Genomic DNA, 25,937 nt, shown 5'->3' with positions numbered 1-25,937 from the left:
TAACAGCTTCTCTCCCCAGTCCATGGTTTGCAAGTATGCCTGCTCTGTGTGAGCAGGAACAGGTGTGTATGACCACAGTTGACCAGTCCATGGCTGCTCCAAGGGCTGCATGCCATCGAGGCTGTTTTGTAGTTATGCAAGTGTCCAGAAGTGGCACAGGGACAGGAATGACTGGGGCAACTGCAGTCATGGGTTAGGATTGTAAACCAGGGGTCTGAGGTGCCTGGACAATAAAGAGCTGTACTTGTGTGAGGGCAGCCAAGGTAAAACCCTTGTGTTATGACATCTGCCCTTCAGCCCCTACCTGCAGTGCATGAGGTGGAACTGGAATGTCCATGTTCATGATGAAGACAGGAACCTTTGGACATATTCCTTTGCCTCAAAAGCAGGACCATGCATTCTCTATCAGGCAGCAGAACTAAAGTGATCATGGGACTCTGTTGCCAGGAGCTCTGCCTGGGCCTTGTCTAGTTATTAGACTCTAATACCCTCTGGCATCCCTTTCTGTATTTTCCACCTCTTCACCACAGCCCTGGTGCTCAGAGCAACAGGAGGGGGCAGGGAGCAGGAGGGGGCCTTGAGAGGCCAGCAGGCTGCAGAACATAGGCCAGGGGCTGTCACTAGCACTGCAGATCAGGCAGCAATGGAAGTGACTGTAACACTGACAGTGACAAGGAAAGGGAATGAACTGAGAATATAAACCCCAAATCATGGCTTGGACTAAGGGACTGCAATTGGGTTAGGGAAGGGCAGTGAGTGGGGGCGTGGGGGTTCAGGGGAGCAGGTGCATTTATTGTAACTGGTGCGTGTTTGCGTGGGTTTCTTGATGTGGTTTAAGGGCATGATGGAAAGTTTATGATAGAAGATGTATATATATAACTATATCTATCTATCTATAGACACACACGCACGCACACACACGCACACATACATATACATACATACATATAGGGGCGGAGGTGTGTTTATTGTAACAAGTACGCGGATTTCTTAATGTGGTTTAAGGGTACAATGGAAAGTTTATGATAGAAGATGTATATATATATTATATATATATAACTATATATAACTATATATATATACTTAAAAAAAAAAGATTAGGTCCTACACTATACATAACACCTCTTCCTGGTCAAGGCCTCAGCTAACCAGTAGCTGTGGGCTGTTTCACACCCAATCCCCAAGAGAGTAACCCCCTAAAAGTATCTCTCCAGAAATCAGGGCACACTGAAAACTCACACATGACCCCATTGACAGCAGTCAGCTGATGCTAGGAGAAGCAGGACACAAAAACTCACAGAAAAGAGGCTGCAGGATGGGGTGGCCTGGGAGCAGGAGTATGGGGGACAGGATGAGACTAGCTTTCCTCCCCACCTCCTCCCAACTTCAACCACTAGAGAGAAGATGGTACCAGAATGACCCAGCAATAAACTCAACATCTGTTGATCTCTATTTGTATTTCCAAAGCACCTGTCATCATAACAGCTGGGCTGGGAATGACCCAGGTGCTGGGCCTGGGTGATGGCTGGGTGCTGTGCAGCCAAGCACCCTTAGCACTGCCTGTGCACTATACCTGCCCACGCTGCCTGGCCTTTCCCCTGGATTAACACAGGGAGCCCCTCTGGCATCTGAGGTCTGCGAATGCTCCAGCCTGCTTGGTGCTGTGGGTTGCCACTTCAGCCTCCCAACCAGCTTTTGAGTAAGCTCTGCTTTTTCTGCAAGGAGCCAGCCTGGGGCATCAAATGGCTGAGCCAGGTCCAGCTAAAACCCCCAAGTAGCCCTGGGAAAACTGGTGAGTTTAGCCGGTAGTGGTCTCCATCTCCAGCTGGCAAAGGGACACTTGGTACATGATTTTTCAAGACACCCCCCCCCCCCGACCCGGGGTGGGGTGGGGAACAGACAGTGACAGTGAAGAGGACATTGAGACAACCAGATCAGAAGACAGTGATGAGGACAGCAGCAGCAACAGCAGCAGTGGGTCCTTCAACGAAAGCGACAGTGAATGTACTGAGTTTTAAACCCCGTACTTGGGGACCAGAATAAGAGACAGGGGGATTGAGGAAAACAATGTCTAGCAGACAGGTGTGCGGGAGTGCCATTCTGCAGCTGCATATATTGTAACAGGTGTGCATGTTTTCCTCTGGTGGGTTAAGGCGGTAATGAACAAGGACTAGAAGGTGTATATATCTATATCTATAACTTTTATATACATAAGACATATATTTTTACACAAAAAAGAGGTCACACTGCTTGGCCTCTCCCCTGGATTAACACAGGAAGCCGCTCTGTGCAGCTGAGGTCTGTGCATGCTCCAGCCCCACTTGGTGCTGGGGGTTGCCACCTCAGCCTCCCAGCCAGCCAACCTTGGAGTGAGCTCTGCTTTTTCTGCAAGGAGCCAGTCTGGGGCATCAAATGGCTGAGCCAGGTCCAGCCAAAACCCCCAAGTAGCCCTGGGAAAACTGGTGAGCTTAGCCAGTGGTGGTCTTCATCTCCAGCACATTTGGTAAGTGCCTTACTGCAAGCAACAGGCTTTGTATTTGTGGGTCAGGCTAGAGCTAAGTGGACACAGTTGGCTTTGCTCTTCCTGTGGCCTGGGGGCTGCCTGATGTGAGGTGCTGTGGCTGAAGGAGAGGCTTGTGGCCACAGACACAGTGCTGAGTGCCCATAACACCATTCCTATCAACCATTTGGCTTCTCCTTTTCCTTGTCCATTTGCTTAGATTTTGGGGGCTTCCTGGCTCTTCCTAGGACAATATAATGTGTACGTGGGACACTGATTACCATGAGGGTTATTAATAACCCTGTCCTGCTGCCCATCATGGAAAGCAGCTTAGAGCTTGGTAATCTGCTGGGTATAGCTCCCCAGGTTTAATTGACCTGCTTCCCTCACCCCGATGACATTATACCTGTTCCTTGCTGTAGGTTTGGCCTAGGCACCCACCTCCCCAGCAGGCTGGACAGGGGTCTCAGTGCATCCCACCCTGAACTTGGAGGCTGCTCAGAGTGCAGTTCTCCCTGTCCCTTTGGGATGGCTGTCTTAAGTATTGTAATCACTGAGTATTATATTAAACCCTGAAGCTCATGGGGAATGCATGTCTTTTTGGGCCTTGGGCTGTCTGCCCACAGGGGAATGCCACCCCACTATAGATGTGGGCATGACTCCATGGAACTAAGGGGGCTGGTGCCAGCAAGGAATGTAGTCTGGCTTCTGGCTGGCATCCTGGGTCAATAGTGGAGGCCTGGGGGTGCATGGCCCCCTTATGACCCAATGTTCCTGCTGTGCTGCAACCAAGTGGGCATGGACATCTCTGCACATGTTTGAGCAGCCCTGTCTCTCCAGTAGGCAGGCTGAGCCATTTACATAACAACAGCTCAGACAAAAGTGGCTGTGTTATCACTAGCTCCAAGAGCCCCATGAACAAACCCTCATCAGCACTGGCTGCAACAGGGAGCCATATTTCCATCAGAAGTTAATGCGCAGCCTTGCCCCCTTTGTTGCCAGGATAATGGAGAGCAGGCACTTGCTTCCCTGCTGTGATAAAGCTGTCATAGCAAGAGAAAGCACTGGTGTTACAAATGAGAGCCAGGCTGACAGCAGCCTCCGCAGGCTGCATCCCTGAGATGTCCTATGGAAGTGATATGGGCTGCCCTACTCTGCTAGCAGTGCAGAGCCTGCAGAGGCATGGGCAGGAAAGCAACTTTGTTCTCCCCAGAAAACCCACCCCCTAAATAAAGCTACTCATTGACAAGGCCCAGGGCTGGGGCCAGCAAGTGATTTGGTTTGGTACAGCAATGAATTTGAAGAGTCTATGTAACACTTGAAAATTAAAACAGCAAAGAAAACCAAGTGGGCAGGATGGTAAAGAACTGATGCCAGCCATGCACTGGGCCTATCTCCTTTCTCAAGCCCTCATCTAGAGGATGCAACTTTAGGAGTGTTTTATGCCCAGTTTGTACAAGCACAACTTAGGCAGCAGGTGCCAGGAGGCAGACAACCAGCTCCTACACCTAGAACCTCCTGCATTATCGCGCACAGGCAACCAATTTCTAGGGGCCAAACAATAGCTAACACCCTCAAGTCAATATTTACAGGTGCAAATTGGTTCTGCCTTCCCATCGGCCATTCACAATCATGTCACAGAATCATAGAATGAAGGACCTGCAAGATCATCAAGTCCAGTCCCCTGCCACGGGCAGGAACGTATTGGGCTCAAACCAGCTCAACAAGGTACTTATCCAGCCTCATCTTGAACACATCCAAGGATGGTGACTGCACCACCTCTGCCGGCAGTGTGTTCCAGATTCTGGTAACCCTTACAGAAAACAAGTTTTTTCTTATGTCCAGCCTAAATTTTCCCTCAGTTAGCTTGTGCCCATTGGCCCTCATCCTCCCTTGAGGTGCCTTCCTGAAGAATTGCTCCCCTAGATCTTGATGCTCACCCCTAATATACTTATAGGTAGCTATCAAGTCACTTCTCAGTCTTCTCTTACTCAGACTGAATAGGCCCAGTTCCTGGAGTCTCTCCTCCTAGGGCCTATCCTCCAGGCCCCTAATCATACGGGTGGCCCTCCTTTGTTAGCTAGAGTTTCCCACCTGCTTCAGCAACAAGGCCCCTCCTTCAACAAAGCCACAGCTAAGGCCTGTGAGATGAGATCCTCAAAGCAAATACTAAGAACCCTCTGCTATGCAGGAAAACCTCTGGCATGCTTTCCTTGCACTCAAACAGCAGCAGGAAGCAGGTAATATGCAAAAAGGGGAGTCTTCTCAGCACACTTGCAACTTCCCAAGAAGCTGCAGCCGTTCAGCAAATCAACAATGCTACAAGGCAGGAGGGCAAAAGTACAAAACTGTGAGAGGCTTTTAGCCACGTGGAAACTGCAACTTGTAGTCTGGGGCCACCTCTGTTATGCATAAATTGAAGGCCAGAATGCCCAAGTCCCCCTAGCTATTCTAACCCAGGCAACAAACACAAAAGAACAAAGAATGAATACCGTACTCCCCTCCCTCCCCCCGCCCCGCCCCTGCACCTGCACCTGCAAACACGCACACACACATACACATACACACAAGAAGGGAATTCCTCTTACCTTGGAGAGTGTCCCAGGAGAAGTCGCAGTGAAGGGAAGTCTCCTTTGGCTGCAGCATAGTGAACAGGCAAGGCTCCTGTGTCTGTGGCTGCCAGGGTGTCGCTGCCTCCAAAGCGCAGCAGCCAGTCTATTACTTCGTGGTGACCAAAGCGGGCTGCGAGGTGCAGGACAGTGGCACCAGAACTGTCTGTGTCCTGCAAGTAGTGAACAGGAAGCAATTAGGGCCCCATCCTGCTGAAGGGACACAGTGCATGTGGGTACATGCAGCTGGACCCACACCCTTCTGGGATGTGTGGGGGCAGGGTGTTGGAGGCTGTAAGACTAGGCTGGGGCTGCCTATAAACAGTGGATGGACAAAGGCTCTCAGCAGCCCACATGCAGGTGGGAAAGGAAGCCTCAGGGGAGATACCCCATAGAATGGGCAGAAGGAGGGAAGCATGGAAAGATGCTATAGCAGCATAGGGCAAAGCAGCCAGCAGCTAGGCTACCATGAGCACTGGTGCAGGGTGCAGAGGCAGCAGAGGGAAAGATCCCACTCACTGCTGTGAGGCCCTCTGGGCCCACAGCCCTGACCCACTGCATGGGAAGTAATGACTGGAGGCTCAGCCCTGCTTCAGCCCCTCTGCATCACTATGGCTATGGTGCTGGCTGGGTGGGGCTCCTGTCAGTTCCTCCAGGACAGGGATGTGCTCGAGGGGGAAGTTGCCCTGTGGCCTTGTGCCACCACCTCAGCCACAAGCACAGAGGGGTGTGACCAGGACCTAGCTATGGAAAATTCATGGGGAGGGCTGAGCTGTTCTGTGTGGAAGCATGTCTATGTGAAAGCAAAAGTCATTCATCAACCAAAAGCCCATGGAAAGACTTCCTCTTTTGCATTGTAAGGGAACACTTGTTCCCCCACTGACACTTGCTGCCTATCCCAGGAACCTATGCCATCTCAGATGAGCTGGCTGGGGGCTGGGGACTGGGCCAGTCCTCTCTGTAACATACATCCTGCATCAGGGATGGATAATGGCTTGTTCTTCCTAGGCTCAGACAGGCGCATTGATGGGTATGGGATCCCACTGCCCCATTGGTCAAGCACAGAGGAAGCTGGCTTTTCACTGTGTGGCCAGAATGGTGGGAGCACATGAGGCCAGGCCTTCAGCCCTGAGCTACATGGATCCTGCACACTCATCTTATTCAGCTGTGCTCAAGGCAAAATGAAGCAGCTTGTAGAGCTTGCCCAAGGTGGCTCCTAGCAGTTCTGGGCCTGCCTTCTTTACTCCAGCATCTCTCCTTCTTCCCTCTTTGCAAGCCACAAGAACATCACATGTTTCCACCTCTCAGTTACACCTGGAAGCTGCTTATCCCTAATGCACCAGTGTGGGTTGCATAAGCTATGAACAGTCCCATTCCCACTCCCAAAGCAGGGACATGGAGGCTAGACACCAGTTATGCTGTCGCCTGGCATCTCCAGAAGTGTGTTAAGAAGTGCAAGGGTAATCTTGTCTGTCTGGCTTTGCCTTCAGCAAAGCTGAGTGATGTCTGGCCCATACAAAAATAACTTGTCCAGCCATCTTCCGCAGCCCATAGGCAAGCATTTCATTTGACCACTGAACTTGGACCTCATGACCAACCACAGCTGCAACAGAACTTTGCCAAGCCCCCAACCTTAGCAACCACACACCTGGTACTGTTGGGACAGAGCTCCAGAGGGGACCCTACCTTCATGTGATTTTATATTTGTGTACACTAGGGCCAAACCCAAGGTCCTGACTCAGGCAAACATCCCCTGAAGCCAGTAGCATTTACATGCACAAGATATGGAATGAGAGCTGAATTGGAGACAGTCAGGCCCTGTGCTGCCTGGTATTGCACAGGGGCCTGGCCAGGCTGGATAGCATCTTAGGGCAAGCTAAGTAGCATCTTGGGACCCAACCCATTGCACATGCCACCTGAGCCAAGTCTGGGGCCAAGACACCCCTTGTAAATAGTGCTGTAGCCCCTTGTGCTCCTTCCCCTGCCCCCAGGGACACTGTTTCAGGTGCTGGCTGGAGCCCCTGCTCTGCTGCCACCTCCCTCACTCACTCACACCCACCCACCCACCCAGTCCTCGGCTGCATGTTCACACATTGCTGACCTGGGGTAACAGAGAGGCAGAGAACACAGGGGTCTCCCACTGAACTGCCAATCCCCTGGGGACAGGAGGAAGCCCCAGGGCTTGAGGGATTTCTGCATCAGTGACAGCTCTGCAGGGGCAGCTGTTACCTGCCTGCAAGAACCTGCCCCCTGCACCCCCCAGCAGGCTCCAGCCCTTTTCTCTCTCCTGACTGCCTCTGAGCCCCATGTGAACCAAAGCTCTGCATTTACAGCCCCCTGGGCTGCAGGAAAGTCCAGGCCTGCGGAAGCCCCCTCTCCCTGGGCCAGCACCCAGGGAGCAAAGGGCTCCAGCTCCCTCTCGGTTGGGACCCTGGGCAGGGCAGGATGGGCAGGGACCCACTGTCCTCGGGCTGCAGAAACAGAACAACACCCCGAAGGGACTAATCCCGGGACTTGCCCGGAGCAGGATGCGGAGAGGACGCAGTGTTCCGACTCGGGTAAGGGGACCAGGACCTCAGACAGCGCCCGTTGAGCCACCCACACATTAGGCAGAAGAGACCTGCTGAGGTCGGCGAGGCCAAGGACCCTCCTCCCCCCGGGGCTCTCCGCGCGCAAGCCTCCCGGACGGCGCTCACGGACCGGCTACCCCGACCACGCCGTGGAGCCGTCTGTGCGCCCCGCCGGGGCCGGGGCCGGGGCCGGGGGACACACAGGGCCCGAGACCCACGCGCCGCCCACCTGAACTCCGCAGCCTCCCTGGGCGAGCAGCCACTGCAGACAGGCCAGGTTGCCGGTGGCGGCCGCGTCGTGCGCCGCGGTGGCCCCGTTGCGGGCGCGGGCGTCGCCGCGCAGCGCCGCCTCCTCCACCAGGTAGCGCAGGCAGTTGAGCTTGCCGGCGCGGGCGGCGTGGTGCGCGGGCGAGGCGCCCAGCGGGTCCCGGAGCCCGGGCCGCAGCAGCCCCTCGGCCCGCAGCGCCCTCAGCGTGTCCACGTCGCCCTGGCGGGCCGCGAGCAGCGCGCGCTCCAGCGCTGCCATCCTGCCGGCCGGGCGCGGGCCGCCACTCAGCGGCCGGGGGGCGCCATGGGGCGGCCGCAGCCCGGAGCGCGGAGCGGCCGCCGCGCAGTGAGCCCCGGGGAAGGCGCTGCCGGCTGGGCTCGGGGGCCGGGCGGGGCGTCTGCCGCCCCGGGCACCTGGAGCGGGACCGGCGCCCCTGGCCGGCCGCCCCCCGGGCCCGCGGCTGTGCGCTCTCGCGTCCCCTCGCTCCGCGGTCAGGCGGGCTGCGGCTGCGGCTGCGGCTGCCGGGCCCCGAGAGGCGCGCGGCGCGGCATAGCCCGGCCTTGGAGCTGGCGGCCCCGGACGAACTCCCGTCGGCGCCCGCAGCCCGGGTCTGGGCCGGAGCAGCCAGGAGGCGGCTGCAGCTCGGCTCGGCCCGCCCCCGCCGGCTCCTCCTTCCCCTCGTGTCCCCCTGGGCAGGAGCAGGAGCGCCCGCCCCGCCCCGCCCCGCCCCGCCGCAGGAAGGGGTTAAACAGGCCGGGGCGGGGTGCGCGGTGCTCGCTGCTCCGCACAGCCGCCAGGGCCCGGCCTGCCCGAGCGCCCCGGGGCGGGACGGCACCCCCGAAGCCGGCCGGGGCGAGCTGTCCGTGTCCCGCGGCCGGGCAAGCTCCGACCCCCGAGACAGGCGGCCTGCCCCCCCGGGCCCGGCGTGCGGAGCCGGCAGCAGCACAGCGCGGGGCGCAGCCGTCAGGTCCCGCCGAGCAGCCGCTCCGGCCCCCGCCCTGCGCGGCCGCTTCCCCCAGGGCCGCGAGCAGCGCTGACCCGTGACCGGAGGCGCCGCCGCAGCACCCGGGCCTCGCTCGGGACCGCCCCGGGGCAGACACACACCTGCCGGAGCGGGGGCGGCCCCGTGCTGCTCTGCCCCCAGGCAGGACCAGGGCCTCGGCTGGCCCAGAGCTGCGGCGGCTGCGCGGGCACTGCTCCCCCCAGGCGGCAGCGCGGTGCGCCCCGAGCCAGGAGGCGGCCGGCGAGCGGGGTGCGCGGCCCGCGGCCGGGGCAGGCCCGGGGGCAGCTGGACTCGGGGAATGGGCCTGGCCCCGGCGACAGCATCGCCCCGGCCCGGGACCTGTCTCGGGCGCTGCCCCTGCCCCGAGGAGCGCTCCGCGTCGGCGACCGCCGCTGTCCTGCTCGCCCGCCCGCCGCTCCCGCCGCTGCGATGCCTGCTCCGCAGCCGCTGCCGGGGCTCCGTGCCCTGAGCTTCCCGCGCCAGAGGAGCCGGACCGCCCGGGGACCCGGCCTGGCGGAGGGACGCGGGAAAGAGCGGCAGCGGCCGGCGGGCTCGAGAGCCCAGGCCCCCGGGCGAGGAGCTCGCGGGCCGGGTGCTGCCGGCGCCCGTCGGCCGGGGCGGGCCGGGCCGGCCCGGTCACACGTAGGTGCCGTCGGCAGCGGGGCGCCCGGCGTCGGCCCCCTCCTCTGCGGCGGCCGCGCGGGGCTCCCTTCCGAGCCGGGCCCGGCGGCAGGACAGAGCGGCCGCGCCCAGCGCCGCCAGGCCGCCGCCCGCCGCCAGCCACAGCGAGGAGCCGAACTCGAAGCCGGGCAGGCCGGGGATCCGGAGAGACACCTGCGGGGAAACAGAGCACGGCCGCGGCCTTGGGTCCTGGCGGTTTGTCCGGGCGCCCTGCGGGGGCGGCCCTGCTTCGCCCCGCCGGCCCCAGGGGATCCCGCACGTGAGCTCGCGGAGGGGCCCGCGCCTCCCCGTCGGCCCCGGCCCCGGCCCCGGCCAGCTGGTCTCCACCCATAGCTCCTCGGCGGGCGCCAGAGCCATGCGCCCTACCTCGTGCTGGTGCCGGGAGTACACGTACGCGCAGTACCGCGCCGAGCCCGCCGAGGACGATAGGCCTGCAAGCAGCGCTCCGTGAGAGCCCGGCCCGGCACGGCCCGGCCCACCCAGCCTCTCGGAAGGGCTAGGAGGGGACCCCGCTGCCCCCCTGCACAGGCGGCGGGGAGCAAATGGGAGAGGGGCCGGCTCTTTCCCCAGGGGAGCATCTTCTTTCTTCGCTGCCATCCAGCAACAAACCGAGCAGTCTCCTGCCCGCTCCGGCCGTAGCTGCACAGGGGGCCCGCGGGGCGCCTCAGCCCGGGTGCGGGTGTCAGCACGGGTCTGATGGTGTTATCACAGGTGGGGGCATTGGCGGGGGCGGGGGGGCTGTTATCACGGGTGCGGGCGTTTGCAGTGGTGCGGGAGTGTTATCACGCGTGTCCGCTCTGCATTCTCCCCCGCGGGCGGGATGTGCCCGAGCTCCTCCCCGCGCCTCCGGTCGTACCCGCGAGGAAGCCGAGCCCCGTGGCCAGGCGGAGGCAGAGGCGCTTGGCGCCGGGGCTCGGGCAACAGCCGAAGTACTCGGAGCCCAGGAGCAGGCAGGGGAAGGCGGCGGCGCTGGCGAGGCCGGACGCGATCAGCAGCGTCCTGGTGAGGACCACGGCAGCTGAGCCAAAGGGAGCGACGAGCCGTGAGCGTCCCCGGGCCGGGGCCGGGGCCGGGGTGCGGAGCCGGCCGCGTGTCCCCGGCGAGGCGCTGCGGCCGGCCCACGCGCGGGCCTGGGGCTGAGCGGGACTCGCGGGAGCGGGCAGCGGCGTTCGGGGCCGACCGCGGGGGCAGGCCAGCCGGAGGTCGCCGCCGCGTGTGCCTGCCCTGGAGCGGGGGCCGGGATCGGGGCGCTGCCCCCGGGTAGGCTCATCCCCGCCCCTGGTCACTGGCTGCCGCCCGCCACCTCCACCCCCCAGTCCCGCACCAACTCCGGCATCCCCCCCAGGGGGCCGCGCCCTGCTCTCAGGCGGCCCCGAGCGAGTGGCAGAGGTGGCCTGCCCACTCTCTGCGGTACCTGGCTGTGGGTTCAGGTAGGAGCCGAATACGTCGCAGGTCCAGATCCTCACAAGCTTGTCCCAGATGCACTCTCCCCAGAGGCCCCGGCACCGCATGCTCAGCACCACCGAGCCTTTACTGTTGATCTGGGAGAGGCAGCCGTGAAAGCTGGCTTGTCCCCCGCGCCTCCTCTCTTGCAGCGCCCGCACCGGCTCTCCTCTGCAGCCCTGCACCGGCAGTCCGACTTGGGCAGCTGCTCTGAACTGTTTGCCTGCCCTGGGCTCTGCTGAGGTCCTGTCTCCCCCAAGGCCTGGCCACTGCTGGACAGGGTCAATGCTCCCACAGACAGAGGCTTGTCAGGCCTCACCCTCAGCCCCTCTAGGGAATGAGAGAGGTGCTAGGAGTCATGGTGATAGCCACATGGGCACTAGAGACCTTCAGGTGGGCAATCCCTTTGGGGCTGAGCAGCTGAAGCTGGGCCCGCAGATGCAGGGTTTCATGTTAGGTTGGGACAGGCAGTCTGCAAGGGACACTGCCTGTCTGAATCCTTGGCCCATGCTGTCCTTCAGCATGCAGCTCTCAGTAGCCCTGTGAATTTTCCCTCCCAAAAGCAGCATTAAGGGCAATGAAGAACACATTACCTGCCAGCAGTCCATGCAGAGTGATGCTAGGGTGCAGGCCATGGCAAAGGCCCCACACAGGAGGGAGAGGACACTGGTGGCACTGCCCATGGGCACCAGGGAGGGAGAGCAGCAGCAGCTTGGCTGGAAGCTGCACAAAGGTGATGATCAGCACCTGTCTGGGACAGGCAGCATCTGGCTGGGTCCGGCAGAGAGCAGAGTCCTGGGCTGTGCCTGACTTAAGGGCCCCTCCATGGAGCCTTTTCTGAGTGCCTCTTTGCTGAGCTGGCAGCACAGAGCCCATGACCAAGTGCACTGAAGCAGGGGTTCTTCCCAAGCACATACCAGGTCCAGCCCAGACGTGTGCTGCACCCAGTCAGGAGGCTGGCTCCTGAGAGTCTGTGCCCAGCCTGAATGTCATGCAGAACAAATGAGGCAGGCCAGGGCCCCTCTGGTCATGCTGTGTTCCAGGAGGCCTGACATTAAAGCTGTGTTGCAGAGCAGCAGGGAAGACTGAATTCCCAGCCAGATCTTTCCACTGCCTGGTCTTCTTGCCTTATCCTACCTGCAGTCCTTCCAGAGGCTTGTCTCTGCAGGACGGGCAGGTACATCCTGAGTCCTGGCTCCAGCATGTTCCTGCCCTCCTTGCTTGTGATGGAAACGTGTTTCCTCTCACACCTGCCATCATTGCACAAGCACAGGGCTCTGGCCCTGCTGCCCAGACCAAGCCATTGGGTGGCAGAGACCTTTCCACACTTTAGCCACCAGGTGGCACTAAACGCCTGCCAGCTGCAGGAGCACCACCTGCCATAGCCAGGCAGGGATGGGAACACAGGGCTGTCTTGCTGCCCCACTTTACCCCAACCTTTGTGACCTTGGAGTGAACACACCCATTTGAAGCAAATCAGGCCTGCCCTGCCCTGAGAGGAATCAGCTTCCTGTGGCTGTTTCCAGCCACACTCTGGTGCAGTCTGCTCCACCCAGCCATCCCACCTATCGGACCATTAGCGGTGGGTGAGTCCTTAGAGGGCTCTGTGGAGTTCCTGGCATGTCTTCCCTTCAGGGCATAGGCTGTACCTGCCCATCCATCTGTCCAGTTGAGGTCCCTGTCCCTTGATACTGGGGAGCAGCACTTTGGCCACACCAAGTGCAGATAAGTATATTCTCAGTCCCCACAGTATCATCCTCTAGTCACTGTACCTGGACTGGTACCTTTCCAGCACCACCCAGCCAGCAAGCACCCTGCTCCAGGGGAAGAGCCTGTGTTCTCAGGCAAGCTGACTCTCTCCTCCCTGAAGCCCCTGCCTGGGCTGTCTCAAGGAGACTGGCATGTCTGTCTCCTGGTGAGGTAGTTATGGGAGCAGATGGGCACTCAGTGGCATGTTCCTTTCTGGCGTCTCAGAGTATCCCACTGCTGCATCCACCAGGCTGCACTTTGGCAGAGAAGTATGGTATCTATTATACCAGCACAGAAACCTTGCTGCTAATAGTCCTCCACAACTGCACAAACACCTGTAACCTGTAGCACTAACCAGCACTTGGCTTTGGCAAGTCACTGGCTCAAAGCTTTACCTCGTTTTGGTCTTTGAGGCCTGATTGTTCTCAGAGCCTATCGCTGTCATGAAGGAGAGTCAGCAAGACAGTCTGAGCCATGGAAGTAAAGATCAATCCTGGACAGCTTCTGCTGCTGGCTTATCTTTACCTGATGAACACCCTGCAGGGAAGCAGCTTGGGTAAACCCCTTTAATGTTGCCTCCTCCTCCTAGGTGCCCTACTGAACTCCAGCTGCAGTCTGAACTCCAGTCTGGGCTGGAGTTCAGACTGCAGCAACCCATTCCTGTCAGCAAGCCAGAGAGGGAGGGAGAGGCAATTCCTGGGCAGGGAGGTGCATTGAGGCTGCAGTCAGAGCCTGCATGCAGTTCCCTGCATCTGATTGCCTTCTCAGAGGCCCCTGCCCCAGCTCACTGTGCAGTCAGGTAGAGGTTGCTTTTTCTTGTTGCTCTGGAGCAGTTCCCTGCTGTGTGCAGGCTCAGGCAGATGTCTCTGTTCTGGTGACACAGAAGAGCCCTCCCCTTTGCTGGACTCTGGGTTAGGCTGCCTGCAGCCACTGCTGTCAGTTGTCCTGGGCTGGGCCAGTGTTCTCCCCCCTGGAAATGTTGACTCTGGCTCACTGCAGACTGGGGCAGATGTTGCTGTGTTTACTGCACTAGGGCTGCATTTTCAAGCTGCTAGAGCTAAAAAGCTACCAACAGTAAGTTAGTAAGCACCTGACTCCAGAGTCTTGAGCCTGGGCCTTGGAAGCCATGCTCTAATCTGACTGCCTGGGATGCAGCTGGAGCAGCCAGGCCACACCCAGGCAAAACTGGACTGGTAGCTTGCCACCCCTGAACCAGAGGCAGTGGGCTTCATCTCAGTGCACAAAGGCTTCCTGGGTGCAGGCAGAGAGCAAGGGAGTGACTTCTGGGGAAGTCATATGAAAATGCACCTTTGTGGAGGTAGCTGATTATGCAGGTGGCCAGTCAGGTGCCAGGGAGACCATTCTGACAGAGGGCTTGCAGCCAGCATGCTGCAATCCTTCGCAGGCTTGGTTCACCTCCCCAGTGCTCACCCTCTTTGCTGCACTCCCAAACATCTCTGCTCAGACTGCATGGTCCTTAGGGCAGGCTCCTGGGTGTGCAGTGGCTGGAGCGTGGGATACTGAGCTCTGTCTGGAGCTCTGTGTGCTCCCATCATGGAAGTTGTAAATGAGCGATCAGGGGAGGTTCTGCCTGCTGGAAAGATAACAGACCGGAGCAGAGGACTGCAGGGGAGACCTCCTACTGAGAGCCAAGATAGGGGGAGATGAACACAAGGCCCTTCACTCCTGCCTTGGCCCTTCCTCTTGCAGTCTCTTCACCTGAGCAAGGCTGGTGAGCCAGGGGGATGGGCCTCACAGACAGGGGCAGGACAGCCCCAAAGGTGAGAAAGCCTTGCAGCCATCAGCTCAGGAGTCAGTGGGGCTTCTGTGACCAGAACGAGGTGCCCATCAGTGCCTCATGCTCCAATGGGTACAATTTCCTCCTCCCAGAAATAGTCTAAGCCAGGCTGCAGTAATGAATGCCTATGGGGTGGGCTCCTCAGGGCTTGCTGAGTCCTGGAGTAAACAGGGCAGGCGATGTGGGCATGCTCACATAGGTGAGATCCACCGCACTGGCAGTCCTGGCTCCAGAGCTCTTGGGACCAAAGCAGGGTGCAACCCCTCCCCCAGGCAACATTTTAAGCCAGGAACTCTGTAGCGGCACCTTCACACAAGCATCCAGGGATTGCCCCGGTGCTGCTGCTATCACAACATCGCTCAAGGCAAACCTCCCCTCCCTGCTGCTAGGAAGTCGTTTCTGTATCGAGGCCGGGCCTGGGACTGTCTCGCTCAGGCAGGTGGGTTCAGCTGGCAGCTGAGACTCTTCCGCCTCATCCCTACATGCGAGCATCCCATGGTCTGTGTCCAGATGCAGACACCTCTGTGGTGAGCCCTGGCAGCTGCTTGACAGCTGAGTAGCACAGCGGCTCAGAAGGTCAGGGCAGCAAGCGAAGGTATATCTAGATCCTGGCGTGGAGCTGTATGTCCTGCAGACGGGAGCAGCTCAGTGCCCAGCGGGATCTGCCTGCAAGAGCACAGCGGGGAACAAAGCCCGCCGCGCTCCCCGCTGGACTCGAGGGCCGACGGGCAGAAGCGCGGGCTCAGACAGCACCCGGTCCCGCTAGCCCCTGCGAGAGCCCAGCCCGGCTCCCCGCGGCGACGCAGCAGCTCCCGCCGGCCGGCGGCCCGAGCCCTCCCGCACGGGGCGCGCACGCGGCCTGGCGGGAAGAGCTCTCCCCGCTCCCTGGTGCGGCCGCTTCTCCGGTCCCCGGGGCTCTGGGGGGCCGAGCCCGTGCGCCCCCCTGCCGTGGCCCTGGCCCGGGCGGCGCCGGAGCAGCGGGACACGCGCCGGGCCTGAGCCGCAGTCTCCATCCCTGAGGGACAGCGGCGGCGCGGCCAAACGCGGCAGGCTAATGCAAGCGGCCGACAGCCGAGGCCGCCCCGGCGGGGGGGTCCTGACCGCAGGCGGAGCTGCCCCACGCGGGGAGCGCGGTAGCACCCGCCGGTCGGAGCCCGCACATCCCGACGGGCGCCCAGCACCCTGGACAGCGCCCCCATGCCCTGCGGCCAGGCACAGCTCCCGCGGTCCCCACGGCACGTAACCCGCGGCGCTGCCCCCGGGGTCCGGGCTCTCCGGCACTGGGCGGCCCCGACGGATCCGGATCCGGATCGCCCGACCCGGGAGGAGGCGGAGCCCCGGCGCGCGCGGGCAACCCCAGGACAGCGCGGCGGGGAGGGGGGGAGGGCCTGGCGGGCTAATCCAGGCGGCCGCCCGGGGCCGTCGCACAGCAGGGCTCCGTCCCGGCCCCGGCCCCGGCCCCGACTCCTGGGCGGTGCCCGAAGCGGCTAGCGCCGTGGGAAGGCAGGGCCCGCCGGGCAGCACCCTGCAGCCTGGCTCCCGCTTGTCCCGACGGACCGCGAAGCGGGCGGCGCCGCAAGGCCCTTCCACCCTCCCGCCCGGAGCGCTGCACTTCCTGCCCGGGACAGCGCCGCCCTCCCCCCCGCTCTGCGGGGGTCAAGAAGGCCCCGGGTCGCTGCCCCGCCCCGCCCCGCCCCGCCCAGCCCCGCAGCATTGCGACCCTGCCCCGGGCCAAGACCGGGCAGACGGGGCTGGGCCTGGCGGGCCCGGCCCTGCCCCGGGCGCCCCCTCCACTCCACACCCCAGCCGGTGCAGCCAAGCCGCGGGGCGGCGCCCTCAGAGGCAGCTACTTAAAAGGCGGGAGCTGCGTCGGGGCGCGATTCCGCCTACAGCGGCACCGGTCGCGGGGAGCAGGAGCGCGGGGCCGAGGCACCATGTCCCCGCACAGCGCCGCGCCCTGCCGCCCCCAGCCCGGCGCGCACTGCAGAGCCGGGGACGCCGCCGAGCAGCGCAAGGTGAGCGGGGACCCCCGGCCACGGCCCGGCCCGGCCCGCCAGCGGCCCCCGGGCACCTGCCTGCGCCCGCCTGACCCGCGCCCTTGTGCCCGCAGACCCTGAAGCCGCTGATGGAGAAGCGCAGAAGGGCCCGCATCAACGAGAGCCTCAACCAACTGAAGACCCTCATCCTGCCGCTCGTCGGCAAGGACGTGAGTGCCGGCCGCCCCGCTCCGCCCCGCCTCTCCCCTCCCCTCCCCTCCCCTCCCCTCCCCTCCCCTCCCCGCCCCGCTCTGCCCGGTGCCCGGTGCCCGGCGCCGGCGCGACCGCCCTGACGCTGCCTCCTTCTCGCAGAGCTCGCGCTACTCCAAGCTGGAGAAGGCGGACATCCTGGAGATGACCGTGCGGTTCCTCCAGGAGCTCCCTGCGCCCGGCTCCGGTGAGTGTCCCGGCCCGGCCCGGCCAGCCGGCCGCTTCCTCCCGGCCGCCGACGGGCGTCTGTCCCCGCCCGCGCCCACCCGCGTGTCTCTCCGCAGACCCCGCCGAGGGCTACCGGGAGGGCTACCGCGCCTGCCTGGCGCGCCTCGCCGGCCTGCTGGCCAAGGGCCGCCTCCTGGACCGGGACGCCGGCCGCCGCCTGCTCGAGCACCTGCAGCGAGCCAGCGCCGAGCCCGCCCGCCGCCCCCGCCGCGGCCCCGCGGGCTGGCAGCCGGGTCTCCCGCGCGCGGTGCCGCTGGGCCCGGCAGGGGGCGGCGCGGGGCGGGCGGGGCCCTGCTCGCCGGCGGCGGGCGCGGGGCTCTGGCGGCCGTGGTAGCGCCGCGCGGGAGGGCGCCGTCGAGTGCTCCCCGGCCGGGCCACATGGGAGCCGCAGCCCGGGGCTGAGCTGCGAGCGCGCCAGCGGTCGGGCCGGCCGGGCCGCGCCGAGACACGGTCTCTTCATTTGTCGCGAGGGCGACGCTTTCCGCTCGCTCCTGCCCCGAGCCGGCGGAGCAGGCGCTGGAGGGGCCCGGGAGCAGCAGGAGGCCGCGCTGCAGAGCGGCGCCCGGGAGCTGCAGCCCCCCGCCGGGTGGTACAGCAACGTCGGGGTGATCGAGGGGCCGCGGGCAGCCCTGGTCTCCCCTCCCGCAGTGCCCCACCGCTGAACACGGGCAGCTGCGCACGGTGGTCGCCCGAGGAGACAGGCCTGGAGCCCTGGCAAGTGCATCCGGCCATGGCGGCCTGGATTGGGGCCGAGCCTGCAAGGGTGGAACTGAGTGGAGCGCCCAGGGCAGTGGGCACAAGGCATGGGAGGCTCCAGGGGAACCATAGGGGTGCATCCCTTCTGCAAGCTGTGCCGCAGGCTCAGGCGCTTCTCACCAGAAAGGCTGGAGAATGCCGCTTACTGCAGGAGCGCTCTGTCCATGGTGTTATTAAAGTCCAGTTTCTCTCTGTAAGGCTTCTGCAGATTTCTTGTGGTTCAGGAGTCCCTGTTCCTGGCCTCTGACTGGACTGTCCTGCCACAGGCCTAACTGGCAGGGCCTCTAGGTTGGCTCTGTCTGTCTCTTAGCCCTGCTGGGCTGCCAGTGCCAGCCTGTGCTTCCCCAGTCAGGGCTGGGGTGGGAACACAGGGAGCTGCTGGCAGCACTGGCCCAGGTGAAGGCAGAGTTCCAGGCCCTTTGGCACCCAGAAGCGTGCATCTGCCATGGGTGTCAAGTACATGGGGACCCAAGGGCCTTGGCCTCCCTTGGGAAGAGGGCTGTCACTTGAAATGCATAAAACTTTCCACATGTCCATCATCTTAGGCTTTCCCCCCACTCCCAGCAAAAATAAAAGTTGGCACCTGTGGGTCTTCCCATGTCTAGATGTGACAGGCACTGATTGCAAGGCTCCCCTGCAATGCCCCGGGGGGATCTAGAAGGAGATGCTCAGGGGCAATGGCACTTATATCATTTGTTTCAGTGCTTGGCAGTTCTCTTTCAGCCTGGCCTCAGCCCTGATATGCTGTGGCACAAGTTCTGCCCTTATGCAATGCTCTGCCATCTCACGTAGTGTTGCACTCCTGAGATCATGTCTCGTCTTGTCACCGCCAGTGCAGGCTGGCAAACTGGAGCCTGCTGAGGGCTTGGAGCTACCTGTGCTCCTGAGGTTCCTGTGGGAGTGGTATCCAGCCCACACAGCCTCCCAGAGGCCCAGGCTGCATGAACCCATTACTGTCATGATGGGGACATTGGGGTGCCCTTCTGATGGGAAGTGGCCCCCACATGCAGGGATGCAGAGAAGACAGGCCTGCAGATCTTGGGAGTGATGGGGTGGGTTGGGACAAATTGGATGCACACCCTGGCCTTGCAGGCCAGGATCCAAGGAGGGGCAAAGGATGTGGATACTCCATCAAGTCCAGGGAGGGAGAGCCAAGTTCTATTCAGGGCTCAGATGTTTTCCAGTCTGTCCAGCTAGTGGGAAGCTGCCTAAGCTGGGGACTGGGACCCCTGCATATGTGTGTGTGTGGGGGGGGGGCCTTTGGGGAGACCACAGCATCACAAACAGCACATGGCCATCACATCTGGGGCTGCATGTAATTAAGGGGACCCATGTGCTAACCTCTGTTGCCTGTTATGTACTTCCTCCTATAGCTATAGGTATTGTAATCCCATAGCTTCTGCTTCTTCCCAGGGGGTAGAAGTGAGATGGGTGCAGCAAGGAGCTTCAATGTTCTCCTCCTCAGCCCTGGAGAGGAGAAGCAAAGTGCTTGGAATTCATGAGCTGCACAGAAGTTTCAGTGGAAGGAGGGCGGACCTCAGTACTCCCTGGCTCGGGGCTGGCGTCACTGGACCCTGCTCTGCCAACAGGCAGCCTGGTTGACCTGCAGTTACCTCCCATCGGTCCTCCAGAAGAAGCAGCACTTGCATGCTCCCACCAGCCACAGTCCTTTGATAGCAATTCTCTATCACACCCCTTCTATTTATGTAGGTAGCAGGGATGTGGGATGGGGTATCTGTGGCAGCTGCCTCCTGTGATAGGAAGCTCATGTTCCCCCACTCTGAACTCTCATTCTCCCCACCTTCATTTGCACCTCTCTGTCCCCATGTGCTCTGCTGGAATCAAAAGCAGCCTCTGATTTAGCATTGTCAGTGGTTCTTAGGGCAGATCTGGGCAGTAGCTGAGACCTAGCTCAACTACCATCTCTATGTAGCAGGTCCCCCCAGAGGGCTTGTAGACAAAGCAGCTCAGCCCCAGAGAGCAGAGAATGTGATGTGAGGGCTCTCAGCACTTGGCCTCTGGGCAGCCTGGTGGCACTTTGGGCATTAGGATGGCTTTGTGACTCAGGCACTCACCAAGCTGGTCCTTGAGAGAACAGGAACTCCACTCTGCTCCTGGCTCCCTCTGCAACCATAACCAAGTCTAAGCCAAGGACTGAGACCTTGCAGAGCCTGAATCCCCAGCCTCTAATGCCCAGGGGTCTAGCCTCTGACATGGGCTCTGGATCCCAGATGTGGGCTTTAAATCCAGCTCCACAGATGCTGCTGTTTCTCTCCCAGAGCTGCAGGAAGCAGCTGTTGCCCTGAGCATCCTCTGGAAGGTATCTTGCTTGGAAGGGTCTGATCAGGGAGAACATTTATGCACTTTACATGAAACAGGAGCTGGGTAAAGTGAATGGAGTCCCTCCCTCTAACCACTTGTTGGCCCTGAATCAACTCCTTTCCACCCAGCCTTTGCATAGCCACCCCCCTTGAAGGTGCTGAGTGGAGTAGGGGATGCTTGGGGCTTCTGAACAGCAGCTTGTACTCCCTGCTGCCTAGGGGAGTCATCCATGACTGTGCTATAAAGTGGGCCTCTGGGGAGCTGTGTGGGCTGCATACCATGCAGGGGCTGTGAGGGAGTAAGGGCACATGCATTGGGCCCAGCTCTGGCATGAGATGGAGCTGCTGTTTTAAGGGGAATGCTGTTGTTGCACAGGTTGGTGGATGCCCAGCTAACTGTGCAGGGTACTGAGGGCCCAGGGTAGCAGTTTGCAGGTAGGCAGGCCTCATGTCCTTAGGGGTGGCGCCATCCCTCTGCAGGGTGTAACTCCCAGATGTGGCACCTTGGCAAAACTACAGGAGAGTAGAGTTCCCAGCCACCACCCCTGAGCTCTTGGACGTGTCTGCCAGCCCCTCCCAGGCAGTAATTGCTGTACAATTGCTTCAAGCACCTAGCCTGTCTGGGAGGAACTCTCTGGGGGCACAAGCAGCAGGCAGAGTGCTTCCAGGCTGACTTGCTCTGGTCCAGTCAGGAACACGAGCATTGATATATCCTGGGGAGGAAGGCAGAGACCACATAATGGATTGCCGCTGAGCTTGTGCCCTTTTCCTGGGGACTTCTCCATTGCTCCCAACTCCTATATGGGATCTCCTCTTGCTTCAGGCCACTTCATATCTCTTTCTCAGTTTCTCCACCACTGAATGGGGAAGGAGTGACTGCCCTCCCTCACAACAGGGGTGCTGTGAAAAATAATCAGTTCATTAATATCAGTGAAGTGCTTTGAAGCAGGAGATGTGAGGTCTCATGTGGCGTTAGCCTGCCTGGCTGAGGCTCACAGTTCTATCATGCATTTGCTCCCAGGAAGACATGCCTGTTCTGTCTCATGCCCTTTCTCTGTAAACAAGAAGTTTTGTTTCTTTACACAATGTCTAATCAATTTGTAGGCCTTATTTCCATGGGGTGCTGAGCAGGCTGGGAGCTTAACCCAGCTCAGAGTGAGGTTGGGTGAATTAGTGGAGGAAAGGCCCAGGGGGCACTGAACATGGCAGATAGGGGGACACCCTGTGACTCAGAGATTCAGAAACTTCAGAATGCCGGGGGCTGTGGCAGGAGAGGAGCAAGAGGTAGAAGGGTCTAGATGTGCATTGTTCTCTGCTGCTGTATGAGGCCAGATGCTGGGCTAGAGGGGCCAACAGGCTGGTCTGGTTCTTGTGCTCTTATCACTGATCATTGCCTTTCATCAGTAGAAGGCTGGGGGTATTTCAGAGCAGGCAAAGGGCAGGACCTCAGCTGAAGGCTAAAGCTTGCCTGAAAGGGTGACTGTGACCCCAAGCAGAGCTGGGTTGGAGGGTTTCCCCATCTGCAATATTGGTAGTGGTTCTGGGCCTGGTGCTGGTTTCTCCTCTCTCCCTCCCTCCCTCCTCCCCAGTTCACATCTTCCTGCTTCCAAGACCAGACCCTGAACCCATGGGGGAGGGCTGGTTGGGTACACAAGGTCAGATGGGAAGTAGGGGGGCGGGTGGAGGGCTGTGCACAGCAATACTATATTTATCCACAATACCTTGAGCACGCTGCTGCCACAGAACAGCCAAGCACTGCCAGCCTGGGGCCTGAACAGCACACCTGGGGTCTATAATTGTACAGCCTCCATTGGTTTCTTTTCTATATCCCCTCTGTACCCAGTGCCCTCCTGCTGAGCATCAGCAGACTCCTGGGCTGCCCAGAGGCTCCTGAAGGTTGCCCTGGCTGTGCAGTGGTACAGGCATTCACCACCCAGTGAAGCTGCTCCTGGGAGGCTGGCTGCTGAGCTGACTTAAGACTTGCTGCATGTCTTCGCCTGCCCCTGACTCTGCCAGGCCACAGGGTCAAGTCTGGTGTTCCTTGGGTGTGGGCTGGGGGTGGGGAGAGAGTGAGCTGGGAAGGGCAAATCCTGCCTTGCATCTCTCAATCCTGACTTCACTGGGGTTGTACTTACCGCTTTTAACCTGGTGTTTATCTTGTAACCAGGACCAGGACTGGACCCCATGTTCCTGCAACAGGCTTCACACTCCCTCTGTCCCTCACCTGGCATGCCTGCCTTCTGCAAAGCCTGGGGTTCCCCAGGCATGGGCAGGACTTTGCTAGCAGGGAGCAGGGCACGCTGCATGCATGTTGGGTGAGGTACTTGTTCAAGTGTGTGTCTGAGTGCCTTGAACATGGGGTCCTCAGCCACAGCCAAGCATTGGTAGGAATTTAAAGTGTCCCACATGCAGCCACTGCAGCCAGCCTGGACAAAGGGAAGATAAAGCAGGACCTTCCTGTCTGCAGTGCCACTCTTCCTGACCCTGTGATAGATAGTGTTCCTGACACACACTACAAGTCATGTGAGTGTATGTGGGGGCACCCCTGGCCCTGGTGTCCCTCCTGCCCTCTTGCTGTGGGTTCCTTGCTGCGCAGGTCTCCCCACTGCGGTGTGGCTCTGTGTGCTCTGTCTCCTGCCTGAGCTCCTCCTGGGTGCTGCAGCAGGCCTGAGGAGAGCTGCCTGGGCATGCAGCACAAAGAGCAGTGGCTCAGCCACCCACGGGGTGGGTGTGAGTAAGCAGTTTCACTCTACCTTTCCAGGGTCTGGGGCGAGGCCCCAGGCAGTGAAGGGATTGGTAATTGCACTTCAACAGAGGCTGCAGGAGTGTGGGAAACCAGCACAATGACTTGCCTAGATCCACACACGTGTCTGGATGTGCATTTCTGCCTCACGCCAGCTTGGCTCCTGCTCTGGAATATAGCAGGCAGGAGCTACATTTGCACAGAAAGTCTGCGCCCTTCTAACTTGGGCTGTGTCCCTACCATGGCCTGACCTCCACAAGGCACAGATGCCATGCACCAGTGTCCCCTCTGTCCCCCCCATGGAGCTTGGCTGCCATCTGATCAGAGAGAGGCTACCCCCAGGCAGGTCCCACTGAAGGCTCCCCTGAGCAGCACTCCATGGGATACACTGGGGCCTCTGGGAACCTCTGTAAAAGCACAACAAATAGCAGCTGTGGCTGGCACTTCTCCCTGCTAGGCTTCCCTGTGCTGCAGGCACCAGCATCTCTGCCTAGCTCACAGGCCTACAAGGGTGGGTTCTGCATGCTGCAGGAAGGGCTGCTGGAGGGGAGCAGCTCTGCACCTCGGGGATGCTGCTCTCGGGGCTGCTGCATGCTGACTTGCAAAGGTATCGTGGTCCCTGGTGCAGAGGAGAGCCAGACACTAGCATAGCACAGCCCCTATCTGGTCTGAGGCTCAGAGTGAGGCTTCTCTGGTGGAGATAAGCTGGCAGGGCACAGACAGGCAGCAGGATGGTTGGTGCCAATCCAGGGGAGCCTGAGCTCTGCCCATTGTGCAGCCAGACCCTCTGTCATACTGTGTCCCCATCTCTGAGTTCCCAGCTCCTGCTGCTGGGCAAACTGACAGGAAGCCCAGGCATGGGCAGGACTTTGGTGTTCCTTGCTGCGCAGGTCTCCTCACTACAGTGTGGCTCTGTGTGCTCTGTCTCCTGCCTGAGCTCCTCCTGGGTGCTGCAGCAGGCCTGCGGAGAGCTGCCTGGGCATGCAGCACAGAGAGCAGTGGCTCAGCCACCTACAGTGTGGGTGTGAATAAGCAGTTTCACTCTACCTTTCCAGGGTCTGGGACGAGACCCCAGGCAGTGAAGGCAGCCCTCCAGCAGCCCTTCCTGCAGCATGCAGTGGCGCAGTGGCGCACGGGCCTTCAGTAGCGCACGAGCCTTCGTGGCGCACGGGCCAGGTCCTGGAGGACTGGAAAAGGGCCAATGTGCTCCCCATTTTCGAGAAGGGGAGGAAGGAGGACCCAGGCAACTATAGGCCAGTCAGTCTCACCTCCATCCTAGGCAAAGTCTTTGAAAAAATTATCAAGGCTTACATTTGCAAGAGCCCGGCAGGACAAATTATGCTGAGGGGAAACCAGCACGGGTTTGTAGCAGGTAGATCATGCCTGACTAATCTAGTCTCTTTTTATGACCAGGTTACAAAATGCCTGGACGCAGGAATAGGGGTTGGTGTCGTATACTTAGACTTCAGAAAGGCCTTCGTTACGGTATCCCACACCATACTGGTGAACAAGTTAAGAGACTGTGACTTGGATAACTACACAGTCCGGTGGGTGGCGAATTGGCTAGAGGGTCACACCCAGAGAGTCGTAGTGGTTGGGTCGGTATCGACCTGGAAGGGTGTGGGCAGTGGGGTCCCGCAGGGCTCGGTCCTTGGACCGATACTCTTCAATATCTTCATCAGTGACTTGGTTGAGGGAGTGAAGTGTACTCTGTGCAAGTCTGCGGATGACATAAAACTGTGGGGAGAAGTGGACACGCTGGAGGGCAGGGAACAACTACAAGCAGACCTGGACAGATTGGACATATGGGCGGAAAACAACAGAATGCAATTCAACAAGGAGAAATGCAAAGTGCTGCACCTAGGGAGGAAAAATGTCCAGCATACCTACTGCCTAGGAAATGACCTGCTTGGTGGAACGGAAGCAGAAAGGGATCCTGGAGTTCTAGTGGACTCCAAGATGAACATGAGCCGGCAGTGTGACAAAGCCATCAGAAAAGCTAATGGCACTTTATCGTGCATCAGCAGATGCATGACGAACAGATCCAAGGAGGTGATACTTCCCCATCCAGTTTTGGGCGCCACACTTCAAGAGGGATGTGGATAACCTGGAGAGGGTCCAGAGAAGGGCCACTCGTATGGTTAAGGGCTTGCAGGCCAAGTCCTATGAGGAGAGACTGGGGCACCTGGACCTCCGCAAGAGAAGGTTGAGAGGCGACCTTGTGACTGCCTATAAGCTCATCACAGGGGCACAGAAGGGGATTGGTGAGGTTTTATTCGCCAAGGCGCCCCCAGGGGTTACAAGAAATAATGGCTATAAGCTAGCAGAGAGCAGATTTAGATTGGACATTAGGAAGAACTTCTTCACAGTTAGAGTGGCCAAGGTCTGGAATGGGCTCCCAAGGGAGGTGGTGCTCTCCCCTACCCTGGGGGTCTTCAAGAGGAGGTTGGATATGCATCTAGCTGGGGTCATCTAGACCCAGCACTCTTTCCTGCCTATGCAGGGGGTTGGACTCGATGATCTATTGAGGTCCCTTCCGACCCTAACATCTATGAATCTATGAAGCAGCTGAGAGGCTGCCTGGGAAGGCTTCTATCAGGAAATCTGCACTAATGAGCGTCTCTTGGAAGTGGTTTCAGCTGGAGGAGGTGGAAGCATGACCCCAGAATCTGCATGTATCTTCCTGAGCCTGTGGGTGGAGCTGTGCTCAGTTTCGGTCTGGTGTCTCTCCCAAGCTTGTGCACGCATGGGTGCTGCAATGCAGCCTGCCCCAGGGAGATCCCCACAGTGCTTCACAGCACAGTGAGATGGTGCCTGGCACTGACTCTAGGTACCTCTAGGGCAGACTAAGCTCTGTAATTACCCCTTGCCTCAGCTTCCCCAGAGCCAGGTGAGACACAGAAATGAACAGGGAGCTGGCCTCAGACTGCTGCTAGCAGCTGTGTCTAGGCATGACCTAGTGTCAGACACTTTCAGGGCCAGGAGCCTGACCAGCTCATGAAAGCCTGGGAATGCTCTCCTC

General features: G+C 60.0%; 2 protein-coding genes across 5 annotated transcripts in view; one reads left to right on the top strand and one right to left on the bottom strand.

The window, feature by feature from the left end:
• ESPN (espin) overlaps positions 1-8,556 on the bottom strand; it is a 45,373-nt gene extending 36,817 nt beyond the window's left edge. The window contains exons 1-2 of one of the 3 annotated variants that reach the window (XM_059716316.1): positions 7,909-8,556; positions 5,089-5,282 (exon numbers count right to left, since the gene is read on the bottom strand). In XM_059716316.1, the coding sequence (XP_059572299.1) occupies positions 5,089-5,282; positions 7,909-8,205 (491 nt within the window). In that variant the 5' untranslated portion in view covers positions 8,206-8,556. The remainder of the gene's footprint in view (positions 1-5,088; positions 5,283-7,908) is intronic. The other 2 variants (XM_019498426.2, XM_059716317.1) reach the window with 2 other exon arrangements.
• A 7,929-nt stretch (positions 8,557-16,485) lies between these two features.
• HES2 (hes family bHLH transcription factor 2) lies at positions 16,486-18,048 on the top strand. Of its 2 annotated transcripts, XM_059716354.1 has the most exons (4): positions 16,489-16,636; positions 16,732-16,827; positions 16,970-17,054; positions 17,152-17,492. In XM_059716354.1, the coding sequence occupies exons 1-4, from the start codon at positions 16,556-16,558 to the stop codon at positions 17,427-17,429; spliced, it is 540 nt and encodes a 179-aa protein (XP_059572337.1). In that variant the 5' UTR covers positions 16,489-16,555; the 3' UTR covers positions 17,430-17,492. The 2 variants fall into 2 exon arrangements, with proteins under 2 accessions (XP_059572336.1, XP_059572337.1); XM_059716353.1 differs by having other exon boundaries at positions 16,486-16,636; positions 16,970-18,048.
• Positions 18,049-25,937: the final 7,889 nt, after the last annotated feature.

This window comes from Alligator mississippiensis, chromosome 13 (assembly GCF_030867095.1).
Source record: "Alligator mississippiensis isolate rAllMis1 chromosome 13, rAllMis1, whole genome shotgun sequence".
Taxonomy (NCBI): Eukaryota; Metazoa; Chordata; order Crocodylia; family Alligatoridae; genus Alligator; species Alligator mississippiensis.
Note: the sequence above shows the minus strand (reverse complement) of the source record. Positions and strands in the feature narration are given on the sequence as shown.

Excerpts from the sequence above, each read along its gene's own strand:
- HES2 (XM_059716353.1), top strand. The coding sequence starts at position 16,556 with ATGTCCCCGCACAGCGCCGCGCCCTGCCGCCCCCAGCCCGGCGCGCAC. Across the intron at positions 16,637-16,731 it reads ACGCCGCCGAGCAGCGCAAG|ACCCTGAAGCCGCTGATGGA; the intron begins GTGAGCGGGGAC and ends TTGTGCCCGCAG. Across the intron at positions 16,828-16,969 it reads TGCCGCTCGTCGGCAAGGAC|AGCTCGCGCTACTCCAAGCT; the intron begins GTGAGTGCCGGC and ends TCCTTCTCGCAG.